The 22,413-nt window shown below is 42.0% G+C and overlaps 4 gene segments (V, D, J or C); all 4 read left to right on the top strand.

The window, feature by feature from the left end:
• Nucleotides 1-1,481: 1,481 nt before the first annotated feature.
• LOC121148496 lies at nucleotides 1,482-2,250 on the top strand. The segment is given in 2 exon segments: nucleotides 1,482-1,756; nucleotides 1,843-2,250. Coding segments are annotated over 2 exon segments (447 nt in total).
• Nucleotides 2,251-7,239: 4,989 nt separating this feature from the next.
• On the top strand, nucleotides 7,240-7,898 carry LOC121148332. The segment is given in 2 exon segments: nucleotides 7,240-7,391; nucleotides 7,570-7,898. Coding segments are annotated over 2 exon segments (381 nt in total).
• Nucleotides 7,899-13,100: 5,202 nt separating this feature from the next.
• LOC121148515 lies at nucleotides 13,101-13,848 on the top strand. The segment is given in 2 exon segments: nucleotides 13,101-13,257; nucleotides 13,430-13,848. Coding segments are annotated over 2 exon segments (387 nt in total).
• Nucleotides 13,849-14,569: 721 nt separating this feature from the next.
• Nucleotides 14,570-15,319, top strand: LOC121148331. The segment is given in 2 exon segments: nucleotides 14,570-14,830; nucleotides 14,997-15,319. Coding segments are annotated over 2 exon segments (372 nt in total).
• Nucleotides 15,320-22,413: the final 7,094 nt, after the last annotated feature.

Raw genomic sequence — 22,413 nt, 5'->3', positions numbered from 1 at the left:
GGGTGCCCTCAGTAGGAGCCCTTACTCTATTCAGCGCCCCTCTGGGGCTGTTCCACTGGTTAAATCTGCCCAGAAATTACTCACATGAATATGCACGTGCTCCTCTTTCAACTGTTCGCAGTCTCACCTTTTTGTGATGTCTACAGTAACATTGTTTCATACTTACATTACTTCATACACCTAAACCTATTGAGTTTTTTTTTTTCTGAGTAATGTGTATAAACATCTATACTTTTCCCTGAATAGATTTTATGAGAGAAGGGCTTTTATCTTATATCCATTGCTATGCTATCTGCCATTATTTCAGTGCCTGTATTAAAGCAGAACCTCTTTAAATATTTGTTGAATTAAAACATGGGAAGAAAAGCTGTTACTGCTGCAGAAGGACTACCAAATTCTAATTAAACACGTTTGTTCAACAAAGAGAGGGTGTGTTTGTGCCAGAACATGTTGAGAAAGAATGTAGCCATGTACTGCCTCCCATGTTGTGCATTAGCAGGAAGTTAGAATCAGAAGTGGATGTGGGAATTGGAACAGACACCTGAAACGGGATCTAGATGAGCTAAAATTACCACCAACCAGAGAGCAAAGCCTCCCCCTAACAGTTTATTTTTGATCATGATTCTTCTGTCCAAGCTCTAACCATCAAGATGATCTTGCATATTTCCATTTCCTGGAGATATGTAGAAATATCTCCTCTTCACAGATTTTTATTTTCATTCATGGATTTTTGCTTATTCCCTTTTCTGTGTCTGTTCTCTTAGTTAGGAAGAACTTCAGAAGAGAAGAGAAGAGAAGAGAGCAAGCATGTATGTGTATATTGTCCTGGATACCTCAAGTCCACATCCATAGACTACACACTGACCATGTCACCAAGCTTTCTATGTGAGCTTAATCTCTCTAGTTCGGATTAAAGGAATACATGACAAAGCACAGAAGCACCTGACATGGGCAATGGTGTCCATTGATTACGGAGAAAACGTTGACATTTTCTAAACTCAGTTTTTTTTTGGGGGGGGGGGGGATTATAGTGGTTGTTTTATTAAGGGTCCCAGCATTTTCTTTAGCTGTAGGGTGAAGGTCTGCAATTCAGTTACACCAGATCAATAGTTATATAGCGGCAGTGTTGTTTCATGGGCCCTGAGTTTTACTCTGCAGGCGCACAGCAGCAGGCAAGAAATACCTTCTCTACCTTCCTCCATCACCGCCAAGGCAGGACCTAGTCACGGAAGAGCTCAGCCTGAGGTAACTGGTCTGATTCCCATGAGCCATGAACTTGGACATGAATCTAATACACAATATTTTACTAGTAGGAAAGAATCAATCCTGTTTGTGGTACTTCTGACTTGCCCTTCCCTTCTGCAACAGAACAAGGTTGAATAGCTGTGGTTCCCGAGGACCTGTGGTTCTGTGCGTCACCTCCAGGGGGCGATGCTATACAGACGAGGGGGTCTTCTGCACAAAATGCACTTTCTCACTCAGCTTGCCGAGATCGTGGCAGAGACCAGCAGCGAGAAGCAGAGCTCCCAGAGCATCCAGCCTCGATTTAGGAGCGTTTGCACTTTCACCTAAGCAGAAAGCTTGGCCATCCCGACTCCCCCTGCACCTCCTGACTCCAAGGTCTCTGTTGGCAGCTGCTCTCCCGCTCTCCCGCTCTCCCGCCGCCAGGAACTCTCCCAGCAAAGAAGCTGCAGCGTTTCCAGCCCAGCCATGCTCCTGCTGCTCGCCTCAGTGCTGGGGCTTCACTTGGCCCTGAGTGAGTAAATTCCTCTGGTCTCTGCTGTTGCTGCAGCCTCTGGTTCAGAAATGCTTCCTGTGCTCACGGATGCCTTGCTTTTCCAGGAGACGCTGGAGCCCAGACTGTGACCCAGCCCGACACCCATGTCTCTGTGTCTGAAGGAGACTCTGTGGAGCTGAGGTGCAACTACTCCTATGGGGGAGCTATTTACCTCTTCTGGTATGTCCAGCACCGTGGCCAAGGTCCTCAGCTTCTCCTGAAATACGTTTCAGGGAACACCCTGGTTCAGGGCCTCTACGGTTTTGAGGCTGAATTTAAGAAGAGCGAATCTTCCTTCCACCTGAGGAAGCCCTCTGTGCAGCTGAGTGACGCGGCCCAGTACTGGTGTGCTCTGAGTGCCACAGCGCCTGGGGCTGCAGGGGGAGCAGTGCATAAACCACCCCTGAGTGCAGAGCTCAGAAACTCAGCAGCTCTTCCTGGAGCTCCAACCAGCAAAGGAGAATGAGTGAGAGAGAGAGAGAGAGAGAGAGAGAGAGAGAGAGAGAGAGAGCGAGCGAGCGAGCGCTGGGCTGTCTGACCTGGGTACAGTTCCTGCTGTGCCCTGGGTCTCACAAACTTTGTTTCAGAAGCTTTGGGCACCTTGTAAAAACCCTATACTAGTAGCATCAATGTTGTAAAATGGCGAAGGAGACCGTGGTCTTCCCGTGGGATTGCGCAGGTCCTCAAGGATTTGACTGGGTTGGCCACCTGAAGAGGATGACTGCGAAGTCGGTGCAGGGCCCAGAGAAGCTGGGCGCATCTGCCTCATCTCACGGATCTCAAGGAACTGAGAACACCGCCACTGAACTCAGGCTCTCTCTGCAAGTGCCACCTGCTTGTCCACTTGGTTATTCATAGCCGATTTCCTTGAATTTCGTTTCCTGACTTTGTTGCAGTTAAAGCGTGTCACACTAGTTTGTCAGAATTCAAGTGCTTGTATGAGGAGAGATTTTAACGTTTATTTGGCAATATGAGGAGAGTTGCTAGAATCATGAAGAGCAGGGAAACCTGTTATGGTCCTTTTAGGACTGGCAGTCTTTTAAGAAAAGCACAAGCGAGTGAAGATTTGGAGTTCTTTGTAAAGCGTTTCTCCAAAGACTTTTTCGCAGCCATGAAACTAATATCCTATTCTTTCGATATCTTCAGTTCTCATAACTTATCTCGGGAACTTGTCAAATGATCCCTTTTCCTTTCTTGTAGCTACTGCTTCCTATCTCCATTCCCTTCCATCTTTTCAACTTTTGGAACTTTATTCTTGACTAATTTTAGTGAGAAGGCTAATTTCAGGTTGGTTGCCATCTTTGGCTCTGGGACATTGCCCAGAAGAACTATGGTGTGCGCTTCTTGAAGATGTGTGTAAGGAGAACAGCTGATTTCTACTGATGGACTCAAACTTGCTATCAATAAACAAGTAAGCTCTATACTAAGGATTCCCAAATAAGGAGCATTTCATCCGATCCCAAGTCTACCTAAGAAATCAAAGCAATGTCCTTCCTTCCTTCCTTCCTTCCTTCCTTCCTTCCTTCCTTCCTTCTTTCTCTTTTCCTTCCTTCCTTCCTTCCTTCCTTCCTTCCTTCCTTCCTTCCTTCCTTCCTTCCTTCCTTCCTTCTTACTCTCTCTTTTCCTTCCTTCTTTCCTTCCTTTCTCCCTCCCTTCCTTCCTTCTTTCTTTCCTTTGTTCTTTCCTTTCCTTGCTTATATCATTCCTTCCTTCCTTCCACCATTGCTTTCTTCCTTCCTTTCAAACGTTATTCATATTATTCTTTCAATGATAAATTTTACACAATAAAGCCCTATTTTGTAAAAGTTGAAGTCCTTAATTATTTTCCCCATTAAATTCATATTTATGACTTTCCATAGGAGTTTGACTTGAAATAAAATCAGCCTGACATTACCACATACCCCATCACCCCGATGTAGCCAGCCCAATGGACAGGACAGCTTAATGAAAACTGAATTACAGTGCAAGCCCAAGACAACATCCTTGAAAGGAGGGAGACATGTTTCCCAAAAATCAGAAGGTGATTTGAATCACAGACCATTAAATTTTGATATCTTCCATATAGAATGCATGGGAAAACATTCAAAACAGGTGTTTTTATACCCAATAACTTACCAACAAACTTTAGTATGCCACACTACCACTTTTATACTGTGTTGATTTGGAAATATTAGTTTGAAAGGGAAGCCATTCTTTCACCAGGGACACAGGCATGGTTTCACTTAAAGCACATGTGTCTATCTCTTGGACAATTTGGATTCATTCAGCGGTAAATCCACATGAAAAATAAAGTCAATTAGCTGTGGCTTGACCTGAAGAGGAAATTGACTTATTCCATGCAATGGAAGCAAGAAATATAGTTGGAGCTTTTTAACATTTCCTTGTCCAGAGGTTAAACTTGATGGGTAACTGCAGCAGCCAAAGAAGATAGAACAGTGGAGGTCTCAGATCTTTCTAGAATGAAAGTTTGAGGCACCCAGACTAGTGGAGAATTTGACTGAGGGCATAGGAAATACACAATAGGGACAAAAGGTATATATACGTATGAGTCATAGTGTGAACACTTACAGAAGCACCGTATGCAGATTTTCTGTTTAGTAGAATGTTAATGAAGATATCTCCATAAGTCACTGCAAGTCATCTATACATGATTTATGTGTGGGCTTGACTTGTGGTTGAGAGCTACTTCAAGAACCTGGATATTGTGAAAAGGTGAGGGTTATGTACCAAGTCTGGGTACATGCTTTCTTTTTTCTAGATCTCTCTTCTTATGTAAGTAGAAATCCTAGTAACTTGCCATTTAAAGTTCAAAGTTTAGGTCATTTTGCAGTCTCTGTTCCTTTCAAGCAATAGTTAACTGATTCTAGAAAATAGTTCAAATTCTACTCTCCTTAGCTATTTTCATATTCTTAAGAAAAGCATATTTTTCTTGTTATTTAATGCTGTTAATATTATAAGCTCAGCTTTCTATTTTAGCTTCAAATTTGGTAGTTTCTCCTAACCAAATGCCTGCAATGGTTCCAATAGCTGGGGACTCTATACAGTTTTCCCACATGAGTGATAGAAATACAATCACTGGAGTCATCACTGCTGCTCCCCAGTATCTCCATTGTTAGGAAATTGGAGAAGGGAGCCAGAAGCAGACACCGAGGCAGGACTGCTGAGGTGGGCTGCAGGTGTCTGAACTGGTGGCCCCATCATTATGCCAAATGGCTGGCTCTAGCTTTCCTGCTTGTTTTATTTGATTTATTTCATTAAAAGTGTGCATCAAGATTTTAAATTTTGAGTAATTCAGGTAATCTTTATATATGTTTTGGTTATTCATGTGCTTAGAGATGTGTGATATGTTGATACTGCTTGGCAAGCTTTTGGGTTTTTTGGGGGGGGGTCTTCAATAGCACTTGATGAAAGTTTTTTTTTCTCTCCTCTATTGCTTTAGAAGATAGCAAGTGTATCTCTGCTCTCAAGGCTTGTTTCCTTAAATTACCTACCTACCATTTACCTATTTTACACACACACACATACACTCAGTATTGTCACACACATACACTCAGTATTGTCACACACACACACACACACACACACACACATACATTCTCAGTATTGTCTATGCCCACAGCTCCTGGCTCCCGGCTCCTGGCTCCTGGCTTTGGATTGGCTCAGTCCTGGCCATTGTGGCCATTTGGGGAGTGAAACAGCAAGTGGAAGTTCTTTTTCTACACCAGAATAAACTTAGTTTTTACTTCTGTCTTTCCTTGAGCCTTTGGAAAGAGCCTAGTATTGTTAAGGCTGAGGAAATTATCCACTAAAAGAAAAATGTCACTGAATTTTATGTATTTGTTTTGGCTTAATAAGGAAAATCAAATGATAACCCAAGTTGAAAAATCACAGGTTATTTTAAGGTGTTGGTATCCATGAACATCACTTCAAAAGTAGTAATTGGCTACTTTTCGCCTCCACTCAGTTGAGGCAGTTGTTTTGTTTTCTGACCACCTGCATTTTTTTTTTTTCTTTTAGGAATCACCAAATGAATGAAGCTAAGACTGAAGGGTTAGTCTGTGGTAATAGGTTCTGCCCACTAGGGGGGACTCTAGGTTCCAGCAGAAATGACATTTTGCAGATGTCAGGGCGGAACCATTTGAGCAGACAGCATATAGCACTCAAAGAACAGATGGCAAAGGGGGTGCAGGAAAGGATATGTTTGTGTGCAATTCATCTCAAGTTTCAACTCTGCCCTGTTACACAATAATTCAGAAAGCTGGAGCCCATAGTTTTAGAACTGCATTGTGAGGTTGATTCTCTGAGCCAAGAGAATTTGGATTTTACTGGGCATTGTAAGCATGGAAGCTCGGTAGACAGCATCGTCATCATCTGTTCAAGTTTTACTTTACATTATTAGAAGTTCCCAAACTCACTGTCCTAAAAGATCACTCCAATGTCCCAGATGTTGAATCTTTTAATGTATCCTCATGGAGACCAGAAAGAAAAATATTAAATAGAAGAGAAGAAGAGAGGATAAGGAACAATAACAGAAAGCGAAAGGAATAAGACACTGTTTGATTTGGCGGGCCATGTGTGGCCAGGTCACCATCAGCTATGTGGGTTACAGGGTGAATGTGGAGAGGGTTGCATAAAAGAAGTAGACATTAAATTAAGGCCGTTATCATGCACATATCCATTTTTTAAAATTTACTCTTGTTAAAACCATTTTCTAAGTAGATGGTGAACATTTATCATGAGTTTTTGGAACTCTACTGATTTCAAGAATTTGCATTTGGAGTGGGAATTTGGCCAGGTCAGATGAACTCTGGTGAAGACTTCTGTTACCACACTGGCAAGCCTGGCTTTGATGCCTGGCTCCTAATTCCAGCTTCTTGCCAGTACAAACCTTGGGAGGTGTCATCATGGCTCAGATGATTGTGCCTCTGTCAAACATGTGGGGGTCCTGGACTGCATTCTAAGGTACAGGCTTCAGTCTAGTCCAGACTATTCATGGACTTTGCAGACATTTGGGGAGCGATCCAGTGTACGGGCACTCCCTATGTCCATCAATCTCTTTCTGTCGCTCTGCTACTCAAATAAATAAAAGATTTATTCACTACTTTAGAAAACAAAATAAGCCATTCAGTATTACCAAATGCATGCTATTTTTGTACTATTAAATTCTAGGTCTACATGGTTACTTCCTTTTGTGATAGTTCAAAACTGCTTAAACCTGTCAAGACATTGATTCTTCCCCGTAGTACTTACTGTCCATCTTCTTCACATACTTTCCCATACATTTCTGTTCTGTAAGCTGTTTAAGAGTAAATAGCTTATATCCTGAAACACTGACTGCTGCCCCCTGAACTGTTCACACCTGCAATGTTGGAGCCGATGTTGTGCAGTTTCACTGGGCCCTGGTGGGTGGAGTTTCTTGCTATGATGAATGACAGAGCTCAGATGTGAATGGCTCTCTGTGAATATCTCAGAACCTAGTGACTGTAAGAGCAAACTCTGCGTCCAAGACTTGCTATCCAGTACAGCAACAGTGAGAACTTCCTGACAACCAGGCAAGGAGTCATGGAGAGAAGCCTGGGGACTCTGCTAGGGCTTCTGTTGGCTCAGATTTTCTGTGAGTTTGGACTGCATAAGAGGGAGTTAAGGATATGGGAGGAAGGGTATGGAGAGCTGAACAAAGCTCTGACACTGTCCTACCCTCTCATGGATGTTTCCTGGGGTATTTTACAGGTTTTGAAACTGCATCTTTGATTCACCAGTAAGATCATTTGTGTTTTATTTTTCTTTGCTAGCAGGCATAAGAGGCCTGGAGGTGAAGCAGAGTCCTTCAATGTTGAATGTCCAGGAAGGAGCCAGCCCTACCCTGAACTGCAATTTTTCTACTTCAGTGAGAAGTGTCCAGTGGTTCCAGCAAAATCCCGGGAGCAGCCTTACTAGTCTTCTCATCATAGCTTTAGGGACAAAGGAGAGTGGAAGGTTGACGGCAACCATTAATTCCCAGGAGCGCTACAGCACCCTCCACATTGCAGCCACCCAGATGGCTGACTCAGGCACCTACTTCTGTGCGGCAGAGGCACAGTGCTCCCAGGTCACCTGCTGCCTGCACCCAAACTGCAGCTGAGCTTGTAACCCCACCCCTCTCTTAGAGGTCTGTGGCTTCTGCACAGTATTTGTACAGCTGTGTATTTTCTGATTGATATTGGAGCACTTTTATCCTTACTAAATTAGACATTTCAAGATTCAGTTCACTTGATTTTCATATACTTTTCCTCTTGAAAAATTATTGTACAGGATATAAAAGGCTCTAGTATGGAACCAAGGAGTAACTGATAAAGATGTCAAGATCCTATGTATTGTTATATCAGATGTCCTGGCAGATCATACTTAAGTTACATGCAAATTACTATACTGAGAAGGACTTGGAAAAAAAATACACAGTGACCTAGAAATAGAAAAATCCCAGTTCCTTAGTTAATTGTAGATGGTTCAATTTTCTAGGAAATGAATGTGTGAGATATGTATGTGTACATGCATGGTGCATTAAAAATACTTAATGTTGTTGAATGTCAGTCTTTCTATTTAGTCTGCTACATGCATGAACCAAGGACTGACAGTAGCTCCTCATTTTGCAAATAATTAAATGTGATGTTAGATAGTCTTAGTGAGAGTCTGAGTTCACATGATTATTGATTTAGAGGGTGGTGTAGTATTCCCACGAAGTAAGTCTGACGTCAGAGCATTCACTGAGTTATGTGTTACATAAGACTCCAGAGTCACAACAAGCACATAAGCAGTACTGACTTAATCTACACAAGTGCTTACATACTTCATTGTTAGAACTGTCCTTTTTGGTTTTTGTTTTCTGAATAGCACCTTATAAGGAAGAACTCATTGGACTTCTCATTTTGTTATATTAAAACCCATGGTTGTTTTTTTTTTTTTTTGCATTTTGAATGAATTTGTTACCTATGAGTTTGTAACATCTTTTAAGGTCTGAAAGCCAGATCAGACAGCTTCCACTACTGCTTAAAGGAATCCACACAAATGGAGACTTCTGACAACCCAAACCCAAATTCAAGTATGCAGCAGTTCAGTGACAGCACACAGGATTCCAACCTTGCCAGGTAGTGTACATTAATGCATTAATGGTGACTGGGAAAGAGAAAGACCACGAGAAGTCAGACGAAACCACATGAGCAGACCCCAGCGAGGCAGGGAGCACAGCCAGCCTCTGGGGTTAGACCCATATAGTGGCAAACAGCGGCTTCAGCCTCAGAAGGGAGACAGTTGCTTGTTTAGTGCCCTGCTACTGCTGTCTTGACATTCTTTTTTATTTTAAAAAAATTATTTTCACTAGAAAGACAGATGTACAAAGAAAAGGAGAAACAGGAAGAGAAAGATCTTTCATCCACTGGTTCACTCTCTAAGTGGCTGCAACAGAAGGGACTGAGCTGATCCAAAGCCAGGGGCTTCTTCCAGGTCTCTCATGGGGTGCAGAGTCCCAAGGTGTGGGCTGTCCTCTACTGTTTTTCCAGGCCACAAACAAGGAGCTAGATGGGAAGTGGAGCATCTGGGACATGAACTGGCACCCATATGTGATCCTGGCACATACAAGGTGAGGATTTGAGCCACTAAGCCATCATGCCAGTCCCTGTTTTGATATTTTTAATAGTTTCATCTTTTAACTAACGCTTAAAATTAAGTTCATACTTACATGAAACTGATTTGTAAGAAGAGCTAGATAGCTTTGAAAAACTCTTTTCAGCATATCAAACTTTGATTTAGTCAAATTTATTTCAAGCTTATTTATGAGATATTAATGCAAGTATTATAGTATGTAAAATGTTCTTCAGAGTCCAGTATCAATTACATCAGCAGAAATATTTGTTTCAAATTGGAAATGATGAGAAATTCTGTTTGCAATCTTGAATTTGTCTGGAGCATCTGAAATTGCTTTTAATCACAGTGCTTGGAAATGAAGCTGCTGAAAGTATCAATTTTTATGACATAATGAACTAATTTTCAGAAATGTGAGGTAAAAAATACTACTATTAGGATATATTAATAGATTATTTGTATGTTACATAAATTACGACATGAAACATGCTTTTAACAATTTAGAAATTTATGTTGTTACTTCTATGTCATAAATGTCACTGTGTTTTGTCAGCACTATTTTTAAATAGATTCCCCTTTATTGTCTTATAGCAATTTTTTCCTGCATTTGAACAAAAGATTCCAAATTTTAATTTTGTGCTATCGGAAATAATGTAGCCAGTCATGGCTGGAAATCTTGAACTCCCAAAGCTAAACTTAGAAGGAGAGAGCTAAAAGCCAGAGAACCATCAAGCTGTTTGAGAATGTAAATTTGCTTTACCTATTTGTAAACTCACATCATTTTTTTGGTTCTCCAAGTTGCTGAGTCATTTTCCCCTACAACAAGCCAATGGGATGATATAGATCTCAATACATAAAATACAACTTCAGAAAGATGTATTCTGCTTATCCATGGTTCATACACGGCGTTCAACTCCATATCATTAGCTGTAGGTTTTCTCCATTCCACTTCCCTATAGAATAGGGTTTTCCTGATCTGTTATCCATTATCAATGCTTTAGGAAAAGTGAAAAATCTAGATGTGAACTCATCCCAGGAGTTGTGTCTCCGTTTCTGGAGATCTCCAAGGATTTGTTAGGGATAGTTTCAGATACACTAGTTCAAACATGGACACGGTAATGATTTTGACATTTCATGATGCAGGACAAGTTTTCCCCATTTGCATAATTTCATGTTGCATAAACCAGTTCTCATTAAACATCTATCCTGTTAAATAATTTAAACAAATGTTAGAGATAAATGAACCCTTAGAAATTCTTCGGTTTAAATTAATTTACAGGGGCAGACACTATACCTAAGATGCCAGTTATGAAACCAGAAGTAAATGAACTGGTGGAAAAGAAACTGGATTTACTTGCTTTGTCAGTAGCATTCTTTCCTTTGTCTCATTCCTGAAGTACCATATTTGCTGAATAAGGAGAACCTGTCTGATGGAAGCCAAGTCGCTTTGATCTGCGCTTTGGATCTGGAAAAGCCTCATCAGAACCAGTGTTCTAATTTATACCATTTAACATTTTGAAAAAGAAGTCTGACTCATTGCTATTCTGCTAGTAGTAAATCAGCTCATCAGAGACTTGTAAGAGTGAAGCAAACGTGATGGTGCCACCCTCAACCCTAGGTATTTTACGAGTAATTTTCCTAAAAATGGCAATGTACATTTGTTATTCCAGGTGGACACCCCTTAAAAGAAGAATGAAAACACAATGTATATAATTTAGTATATTATCAGCAAAAATAGTAACTGGGAATGGGAGACTAAGGAGCATGTTGTCCCCACGCAGCTGACAGTCCACGAATGTGCTGGAAAAGTTTTCCCATGCCAATCCTTTGCAATGAGTCAGGTAATATTCAAGGAATTCATTAAAGAGTTGGGGATTCTGTGGTGATACTTGTGGTGTAGTTATTCTATGGAACTGTACTCTGCACGAATGGTCATATTCAGACCATTACATTCAGCTGGTGTTGTCTTAATACAAAAGGGCAAGTGTGTGAAATCTAGTACTAGTCCTAACTGGGAAGAGCAATGAAGACATCTAAGCTTTATTCATGCTCATATGGCTTGGCAGCAACTGAACTGTGTGTGGATGGTTTGGGGGCAACAGGGTGTATTAGTGAATATCCTTTCTAAGTACAGAGAGAAGACTGACTTTCAAAAGTCTGTGGGGAAATAGGAATTAAATATATTTTTGTACAAGAAAAATTAGAAATTAATGTATAGTCTTTTTTGTAATGCCCAATTCACATGTACTTTTTGAATGTTCCCTGGTATTAACCTAAAATATCTCTGTTAAAGAAGAGAGAAATTTGTCTAACGAAGAATTTGAGAATTCAAATGTATAGGTGAGAGAATGGAAGATTCTTACAGCTGACTTTCCTATGTGTAAAGCCACACATTCGCATGCATTTACATAATGAAATGAGATTCTTCGTAACAACTGCGTTTAATCCTTAATGTTGTGAAATATGAATGAGAGGTTACATATTTTCTCACTCTACACAATAATGAGATCAAATTATAGGGCTGGGGCTTCTACTTCAGGAGTGAGACAGTCGCTTTCAGGGACAGGATCTCGTTATTCTCCTGATTCAATCTCCTATTTGTGCTGACCTCATTCAGGTCACAGATTTACTTCTGCAGAGATACCAGGAAGGGTAGTTAACAACGAGATGACTTCAGGGCTTTACAGAATGTACAGACTTTAGTAACAGTTTGGTAAAAGACTATTTCAGTGAGTTCAGGAGAAAACAGGGTGTGCACTCTAGGCCTGCAATGGCCAAAGCACCAGAAATCCACTACAGGCAGATTGTTGGCCCTCTAGAGGGATTCCCACTAAGGTCTTAATCAGCCACTGCCTTTAGGCACATGTCTTTGTAATGTCATCCATTTTGGCATCAGAAAATAAAAGTATCCCAAAAGCAAACACATATGGAATGTCTTTTTTTTCGAATCCCCAACCTGATGATTTTTGAGAATCTCTACCTTTTTGTTCATCATTTGGCAGAACACAAGCTCAACAGCAATTGAAAAGAATTTCTTAAGAGTATGTCAGTTTTCTTATCACAATTGTTCCTTAAGTTTGCCTTGGTAATATCTCCTGGAATGGTCATTTGGGTTTAGTCTTTTGATTTTTATCATGCTCATATTTACTGAAGGAAAATTCCCTATTTTGACTGTTGGTACTATTTCCTGGCACTAGCAAGGGAACGGGGAAGGCCAGGTTGTGGCAGCAGAATCTGAGATACCACACCTTTGAAATGTTGAGTTGTCCTCTTTTATTCTGACCTTTGCTTGCATGCTCTTTTAAGACTTTTTTTCTGTGACAGACAAATTAGGCTTGAAAAAAAAGATACGATTCTTTTTTTCTATGACAGCCATGTTTTCTTCATTTCAAACATGTATGCTCAGTCCATCTTGAAATAAATTTCAATAACATCTACTTATTTCCCGGAAGAGTGTATAAGTATCAATCATTGTCTTAATATAATTACTGTGCATTTAGTCTCTGATTTAAGACCTACTCGCTTAGATGTACTGCTACTTCCCTACTTCCAAATTCGTCTGGATTAAAACATTCACTCAGTGGGTTCAGTAGTGAGAGATGTGACCACAAGATGGCAGTGTGCCTCAGCTGGTGTCGAGTAAGAAGAAAGCAAGGTTTAAGGCAGATGAAACGTTTTTTTCTAATTGGCTGGGTAGACAAACAGGGTAGACGACACACCAGGTTTGTTGGAGAAAAGTCGAGTTGAAGTTAGAAGTAGATCTCCTGAGTGGAGATTACAGGTCTACGATTGATCTTCACTGGAAAGAATAATGAAGATATCCATTGTAATTTTATTCCCGTTCTTGTGGCTGCAGCTGGACTGTGAGTTGAGATTTTAATTAATCAATTAATTGAAAGAATGAAACATCTTGGTGAAAGTTTTTTTTTTTTTTTGGTCAGTCTAGGGAGAAATCTAGCTGTATTCAGATTTCTTCCACTTACTGTTGGAAGGAAAAATTCTGGAGAATCATGATGATTTTTTCTTTCTGCATAGGGATGAGCCGAGGAGAGAACGTGGAGCAGCGTCCTCCTACCCTGAGTGTCCAGGAGGGAGGCAAATCTGTTATCAACTGTACCTACACAGACAGTTCATCAGACTATTTCCCATGGTATAAACAAGAAGCTGGGCAGGGGCCCAAGTTCATCATAGACATTCGCTCCAATGTGGATAAAAAACAAGACCAAAGATTCACTGTTTTGTTGGATAAGAAGGCCAAGCACATCTCCCTGCACATCACAGCCACCCAGCTTGAGGACTCAGCTGTCTACTTCTGTGCAGCGAGTACACAGTGCTCCCCAGGCACCTGTGTCCTGTACCCAAACCTGTGACTGGGGCAGAGCCTCAACTCCTTTGCTTCTTCAAATTAAGATCCCTTTGTGGAATGTGATGTCACAGATGACAGCTTAATCTGCAGTGCCACAAATATTTGTTTCTAAGAAGTATGCTATGTTAAGCAATGGGTCCTTATTGTTTGTCGCATTGTCCAGCAATACCATGAAGGCACTGGCTTATTTTTACAACCACACTTAAATAATAGTTAACCATAGTTACTGTGTCTATAATCAGCTATCCCAAGGAGATGTGTCGAATCATGTAGGGCATTTTCCCCTCAGAATCAGGCAGACAGACCATAGTAGTTTTCTGTGGCTCACTTTGAGTTCTACATGAAATACTGGGAAAAACGGAAGCTCAAACGTTGATGGCTGAATAATCCAACTCTGCTATCTAATTTGGCTGTCCAGGCCAAATCAAGAATAAAATGAGACTGTCAGAACTCAATGAAGTCAATTATGGGAGACTTCATTTTAAACTTTTTAGTAAAGAGACATTAATTTCCTTTTTGTAGCTGTTTGTTCTCAAGAGATGGCCCTGGACACGTGTTGGAAGTGAGTATGGATATTGTTATACCTGCAGGTAGAGAGCACACACCATTTCCACATCTTGAATTGTGCACAGTATCCATTCTATACAGAACTTTAAAACAAGTATCAACTTCCCATTTCCAACACAGATGCAACAGCCAAACATAGAGGTTGGTCAGTTCACCAATTTTCCTTTCAATACAACTATGCTAATTTTCAGACTTTATTGCAATTAAATGGAGAATCAGTCAATTCAAAAGCAACTTCAGGGTGGGTGGGACTCTTGGAGAGTGCAAAGAAAAGTTTGACTTGATACTCCCCAGTTTGCTACACCAGGAAATCTCTGCTTCCTGTTCCAGCTCTGCAGCAGCAGAGCTCATAGCCCTCTAGTTCTTTCCTGTGCTTGGCAGGCTGACTTGGCAGTGCAAAGGTCTGGAACTAAAGAAGAACAAGATATTTTCTATCTTGGAGAAGAACTAAAATATGTTGGTCTCCAGCCTTCTCCTGGTGATCCTGTCTTCACTGTGGCTGGGTAGGAATGGAGCCAGTGGGAATGGGACTCCTCCAAGACCTAAGGTCTGGAGGTTCAGGAAGCATTTTATGGGGACTTTGGGAAAGAAGGGTAATGGGTTATGAACATCAAAATTCATCATGTTATGCCACCCATCCCTAAACTTTCTGATTCTTTTAATCTTCAGGATCTAGTATTGCCCAGAAGGTAACTCAAGCCCAACCAACAATATTGGTGCAAGAGAAAGAACCTGTGACCCTGGACTGTACATATGAGGTCAGTGCTGTAAGTTACAGTCTCTACTGGTATAAGCAGCCCAGCACTGGGGAGATGATCTTCCTTATTCGTCAGGACTCCTACAGCCAGCACAATACAACACAAGGCCGCTACTCACTGAACTTCCAGAAGGAAAGGAAATCCATCAGCCTTATCATCTCCACTTCACAGCTGGGAGACTCAGCTGTGTACTTCTGTGCACTGAATGATGACACTGTGAGAGGACTCTTGTAGGGAGTTACACAAAAACCCTCAAAGTCTCTTTGAGATATCAGCTGCTAGGGGGCCTGAGGTAGAGACTCACTATGTCTGACAGGATGTGGAAGGGCTGTGGCAGCACAGCTGTTGGGGTGGAGGGAGAACACCTTGTCTCTGAAGACATTTCTCCAGGTTCATAGAGTGTGTCCAGAGTTACCACTCACCCGAACATTCCAATCCCTGAACCTTGGACCTGAAGTTAGACATGCAGAACTTAAGAGAAATTATGGAAGAGAATGTAAAGAATTTCCCATTTGGTCATTAGATTGGACAATAAGAATTGGTTAAGAAAGTTCATAAATACATGATGGAAAAGTCAGTAAAATTTGGATGAGTAATTGGATTATCAGTTCAAATTGATTGACAAATGCTTAATGAATATGTATTATATTAATTCTATTCTATTCTATTCTATTCTATTCTATTCTATTCTATTCTATTCTATTCTATTCTATGCATTGTTTAAATAAGAGAGGCCTTGGAAGCACTCTTTGTTTTCTGTTTTAAAAAAGCTTTGTGGAGGTGGGAGGGTGAGAATGTGGGCAAGACAGAGGGTGGAGTATCACTACACTCCTAAATCTGTATTGTAAAATGCATGAAATTTATTATGTAAATGAAACAATAAAAATTTAAGAACATAAGAAAGAAAACTCAGAAAAGTCATACGCATGGAATCCTATTGTTTCATATTGTTAATTGAATTAATTTGTTTAGGCTTGTCTTCTGTAGGTGAAAGTACTTGCATTTGCTTTTCAAAAGTACCTAGCATGTAACAGACTTCATAGCAAGAAATTATTTCATCTTTTCCACATTGTTAGCAGGCCAAAGCTCGATTTCCATATTGCTGTTTTTTTTCACCCCTCTTCAGCTTTGTCCATGATGTAACTGGTAGTCAGTAGCTCTTAAAAGGGCAAATAGCACATCTCCCACGTAGAGATGCAAACTCTGTGCAGAAACTAATCACCATTTTGATGTATTAAACGGACTCTCCTTTTCTCTACATGCTTCTACTTTTGAAGTTTAGTTCTATTGATATATTTGCTAAATCCCATTCCAGATATAGTTTTCAGAGAAAATTGCATTGCTTGTTAGGATAACTCACTCCTCAATGGTACTTTTTCCACATTTAAAAAAAAATTATAATTCTTGCACTTTTCTTCAGTATAAATGTTAAAAATTCTGTCCAATTTTCTCATATTAAGAACTTCCTATTAAAACAAAACATTGAAAGCAACAAATCATAATTCTTTTTAAAATGTTATACAAAATATCTCCTTATGTTCTCAATACTTTTCAGGAAAAACCTGCTTTTCTTAATTCATTAGGGGAACTTTTATGTTCTTCATGTGGAGACACGCAGGCCTGTTACACTCAGTAAAGAGTCCACGAGCCAAACATGTGTTTTTAAAGATTTATTTTTTTATTAGAAAGTCATATATAAAAAGAAGAGGAGAGACAGAGAGGAAAATCTTCTGTCTGCTTATTCATTCCAAAGTGCCCACAACAGTTGGTGCTGTGCCGATCCGAAGCCAGGAGCCAGAAACTTCTTCCAGGTCTCCCATGTGGGTGCAGGGTCCCAAAGCTTTGTGCTAGCCTCGACTGCTTTCCCAGTTCACAAGCAGGAAGCTGAATGGGAAGCAGGGCTGTTGGGATTAAAACCGGTGCCCATAAGGGATCCTGGTGTGTGCAAAGCAAGGACTTTAGCCACTAGGCTACAGCACTGAGCCCGCACCAAGCCTTTTTATTGTCCCTGATTTCCTCCTTCCATCTCTAACCAGTCTCCATTTTCTTGTGCCCTAAAATTTGGATAGTAATGATTAGTTGATAACATGACTCTATTTTGTTTCTTCCTCTTTTATTTGCATCTGGAACACAGATGTGTAGAATAGAATTTTTAAGGTAAACATCTTTTAAAATTTGTGTAAATTATTTTTAGTTGTCAAAGTGTGCACGTAGCATAACTACCAACTTAAGTATACAGTTCCTTGTTATTGGGTCTATTTTCACTCTTACACAACTGTCACTGCCATTCATTTCTCTGTGCTGAATTATTTGCTTACAACTAGTGTCAGTCACTCCAACCTACCTTACTTTCTCTCCATGCATGTGAACAGACATTTACCATGGATATTCCAGAATTTCTTTCTAGTATAACTCTATACCAGATTCTGAGAAGGGGCTTTCAGATGGCTGAAGAGTTAGATGAGCCTAAACAGTAACTGGGCCTGAATTGTTGCTTATTGTGGATCTGAGTGCCACATCGTGACACTGAGGTCATGGAGATCTTTCATCTGAGTATCTGGAGAGTGGTCTCCAGGAAACCCAGTGAGCTGAGTTTCCATCTATGTGACAAGTTTCCTGGAGGGCAGTTCTGCTTAGAGTTGAGCAGAAGTATTTGCCTGCTTTGTGAAACTTGAACTTTACCTCAGTGTCACTGAAATAGGGAAGGATAAGATATTGTTTCAAAGCATCCCAGAGGTGTTCTGTGGATGGCCTGTTCTCTGTCTGGGCCTCACAGCTTTCTCCTTTCAACAATGATGTAACTCAGAAACATTTGACTTCAATAGTGTTGCTTTTTCTCCTGAAAAGTTCTTATTAGCAAAATATCAGTCTTTAGCATCTTATTTAAATTTTAACTGTTACCCAGAAGTTGTACATAACTATTAGGGTACTATGGGTTTTTCTTAAGATTTATTTTTGTTGATGTTTACATAGTTAATTAGGGTGAGAAGAGTGGAGGGTTAGGGGAAAGTAAGTGAGACCATTGTTTCTGCATTTTCCTTTTTTTTTCTTCCTGTGTCTGAGGGAAGGGAAGAGACAAGGGGAAAAGGCACATTGAGCCTCCCAAACGCCTCAGTACCCCCGATGGGGAACAGCCACCCAATCTTCTCCCAGTGTCCCTGGTATGGAGCATGCTCCAATGGTTCTGCTTTGGTGGTTTCAATACTTCTGAAATACTATCAGTTTTCCCATTCCAAGGATGAGGAAATCCTTCCAAGATCCAATGGCTGACACTGTCCACCTTAGATTCTCCATTTGCCTGGATATTCGCTCTTAATATTTGGCTGGGATACTTGACCAATCTGCTCTGCCCTCCTTTCCCTGCTATGGTGCTAGAAGTTCTCTGTAGGCCCCAATGGACTACCGTATCTTCCATATGCATCTGGGTATGCTGCCCATCACTCCGCCCAAGTCACTGAGGAGGACCAATTCTGATACATGCACTCCACGGTCAGACCACAGATCCTATGATTCTCCCCATGGTTGAAGTTCTGAGTTCAGAGGTTCACTTGGGGAAATCCCTGAAGAATCCTTGTCTGAAGTGATCCAAGACCTGACTCTCCCCCTTAACCTAGTACACATGCAGGTCAACGGGAGTTGAAACCCTGCCCAGCCTGGGCTGCCCCCTTTCTAAGCTCTTATGCTCACCAGTGGCAGCAGTAGTCCAGCAAGAGAGACCCCTGCTCCTCCCTGCTCCTCCCTGCTTCTCCCTCTATTGGGTTGGTTTGCAACAGCACCCACTAACCCACCCCAGGTATCACGTGTGCTGGTGTGTGCTGAGGAAGCCCAGTCTGGCATGGCCCACCTCACCTCAGCACTTGCTGGAGGATGCTATAGCCTGGTATGGCCTGGCTTACCCCCAGTTCCAGCTCATGCTGGTGGGTGCTTCAGTCCAGCCCAGCCCAGCCCGTCCAGCCACCAGGCCTGGCACTAATGTGAACTGGCTGATGTTGCAACCTGATCCAGCCTGTCCTGCATCTCATCCTGGTTCTTGGATCTGCAAGTGGGTGCTATGGACTGGCCTAGCCTGGCCTGTACCCAGGCAGGTACTTTGAGTTCAGCTTTTTTATATTCTATGTACAAATGAAGTCATGTGGTACTTGCATTTCTGCACTCAGATTATTTCATTTAATGACCTCCAGTTCGATCATGTTGCAAGTGACAAGTTTTCACCATTTTTAAGGACCAGTATCTCATTGTGTATACATGCCACCTCTTTTAATCCATCCATTGGTGATGGAAACTTAGGTTGTTTTCTTTCCTTGGCTGCTGTCAATTGTGATGTAATCAGCATGAAATGAAGATATCTCTAGGACAGAGTGATTTAATTTGTTTCAAATACGTACCCAGCCCTGCAATTGAGACACCATAAGGTGGCTTTACTCCTAATATTTTGAGAACCTACACACTATATTCCACAATTGTTGGCCCAAACTACATTCTCTCCAACATGGATTGTCAAGGGTCTACTTTTTCTGTACATCTTTATCAACATTCATTACCTTTTGTCTTTTTGATAACAACCATTCTAACGGAAGTAAACTGCATCATCTTGTGTGGTTTTGATTTGTATTTCCATGATAATTAAAGATGCTTGGCATTTTCTCCATATACCGGCGGGCTGTCTTCTGTCCTCATTTGAGCAAAGTCTATTTGGAACTACTGACTATTTTCAGAAGTGTATTTGTTTATTTCTATTTAAGCCAAAGGCAGAGTGACAAAGGTAGAGAAGGCAGGCACATAGACAGACACATACTTCTATTGGCTAGCTGATACCTGCAACAGTCACACCAAAGCCAGGAATCAGGTCATCCCGTCTGGATCTCCTACATGGGTGGCAGGAACAAGAACTGGACTCATCACCTGCCACTTTTCCTGTGCATTAACAGGATGCTAAGTAGAAGCAGAGGCAGAATTTAATCCCAGCTACTCTGGGCATTCAAAGCAGTGGCTTGGAAGCATTGGTGGTATAGTGGTTACCAAAGCAGTGGCTTAACTCACTGTGTCACAACACCCATTTTTACTTCCCATTAAAAAACATACTATTTAAAATCATTAAGTCAAATCTAAAATTACTTGAAATTAAATTATTGAGTCACTGTGTTCCTTACATATTCTGATTATTAACCCCTTGTCAGATGGGATGATAGTATTTTGGGATGAAAAATATAGTGACTTTCGGACCTTGGGGTTTGGGTGGATGGAGCTGCCAGCAAGGTGTTAGCTTCTGGGGGTATCTGATTCGTGTTGGACTCACTGTTTGCAGCCCTAGCCTCAGCTATTGCTGCCAAGCAGTGAGTGAATCCTGGGCTTGAGGGCAGCTGGAGCACCAACAATGCCAGGTTTCGCCTGCTGGCCGCCTGGTGATGAGCTCTGGGGTCTTGGTTGTATGGAATTACTGCCTAAGGACATCCATAGATAAGGCAACTGTACGAGCATATGAGGAATGAATCCTGAGGGACTCCCAAAGACTGGGCCACTGTACTTGCAGGCAAGCGAGGGGACTGAGAAGTGGAGGTTTGGAGGGGAGAGACTGGAAAATCTGTATGGATCAGACTGATGCACCAGCCCACATGGAAGTCCTGAGTAGGGCTTGTTATCATGGAACATTGCTGACCACCACACGCCACTCCTCATGAAGGCTAGGGCTGGGGATCTTTCTAGAAGGGCTAGATCCTAGTACTTGACTGAATGTTGGAACTGGGGATGGGTCACATTAGGCAGGGCCATGACACTAACCAGCACATGAGAGAACCAGTTCCTGGGGTAGATTCTGTGGGGGATATGTGGGCCAAACTTTGTGGAAATACAAGCTCTGCTAGTTAGCCAGAGTTGGGGTGGTGATGGGCTGAGCTAGATGTGACCAGGCTATTGCTCATGAGTACAGGGACCGAGAATAGTCTGGGCAGGTCCAGGCTGCAGTACCTGCATGGGTACCCTAAAACAAGTTGTGAGGTGGGCTGGGCTGCAACATTCTTCAGCTCATACAAGGCCAAGGTGGAGTCAGGCAAGTTGGGCAAGGTAGTTCCTACTGTTGGCAAATGTGTGGGTTGGTTTTGGAAGAGGGCAAAGCAGGCAGGGCCATTCAAACCTTAGCTCAACAGCAAATGCAGAAACCAGGCTGGAGTGCATGTCATGCTAGGCTAGGTTGTCATACCTACCAGTTTGCATGAGCCAGGAACAGGAGCAGACTGAGCAGTGCCAGGTGGCAGCACCCTCCAGTGAGAGGTGGAACTGGGGGCAGGCCAAGTTAGGCCAGGTTATAGCATCCAAACGTAAGGGCCAAGACTGGTTAGAGACTATGCCAAGTTGGGTCAGAGCAACCATGGGCACATGCACAAGATCTATGGCTGTGAACAGGCCTGGATGGGGAGGTAAGGAGACACCCTGGCTGGAATTGTGGTTCCTGCTGGTGAGTTTGAAGGCTATAATGGAGGATGCTGTCTGGTCTGGATATGGCTGCAGTGTCCCTCAGCACAAGTGTGGACTGGTTCTGGGGTGCTCTAGACTAGGCTAGACTAGACTCCAGTACACACACGCTTGTGAGAACCAGAGTAGGTGTAGGATGGGTTAGGCTGGGTCTCTGCCCCTGCTGAGCCATGTGTGAGCTGTGTCTGGGTGTGGACCAGGCTTGGCTGGGCTGTAACACCCAACAGTAATGGTAACCAGAAGTAACCAGAAGAAATGAAGGCCAGTTAGGACGGGAGGTAGACTAAGTAGGGCTGGCACATGGATCCATCGGTGTACACAAGATCGGGCTTTGGGAGAGGTTCTGAAGGAGGAGCTTGAGCAACTCCTCTGTCAGGAAACAATTTCTGCAGGTGAGCACAAGAACTATGATAGGGAGCAGCCTGGACCAGGCCAGGTAATGGTACCCACCAGCATACATACAGTTTTGATAAATGCCTCAGTGCATGCTGTGTATGCATTAGTTTCCACATGAGCAAAGAATGTGGAAAATGTTTTACTAGAAAGTCTGTGATGAAGGAAAGGAGCCGAGGTTTCAGCCGCAGTCACAGGTTTGGGTATAGTACGCAGGTGCCTGCAGGAGCAGTGTGTACTCACTGCACAGAAGTACAGCTGAGTCCCCGGGCTGGGTGGCTGCGATGTGCAGGGAGAACTGTTTGGTCTTTTCATCCAACAAAACAGTGAATCTTTGGACTTTTCTTTATCTCTACATTGGAGATAATGAGCTTGGGTCCCTGCCCAGGCTCTTGTTTACACCACAGGAAATAGTTTGATCAACTGTTTGATAACAGATTTGCCTCCCTCCTGGACACTCAGGGTAG

This window comes from Ochotona curzoniae, unplaced genomic scaffold (assembly GCF_017591425.1).
Source record: "Ochotona curzoniae isolate NIBS_2020 unplaced genomic scaffold, NIBS_Ocur_1.0 scaffold_4701, whole genome shotgun sequence".
NCBI lineage: Eukaryota > Metazoa > Chordata > Mammalia > Lagomorpha > Ochotonidae > Ochotona > Ochotona curzoniae.
The sequence above is the reverse complement of the archived record's forward strand: the minus strand, read 5'-3'. Positions and strand labels throughout refer to the sequence as shown.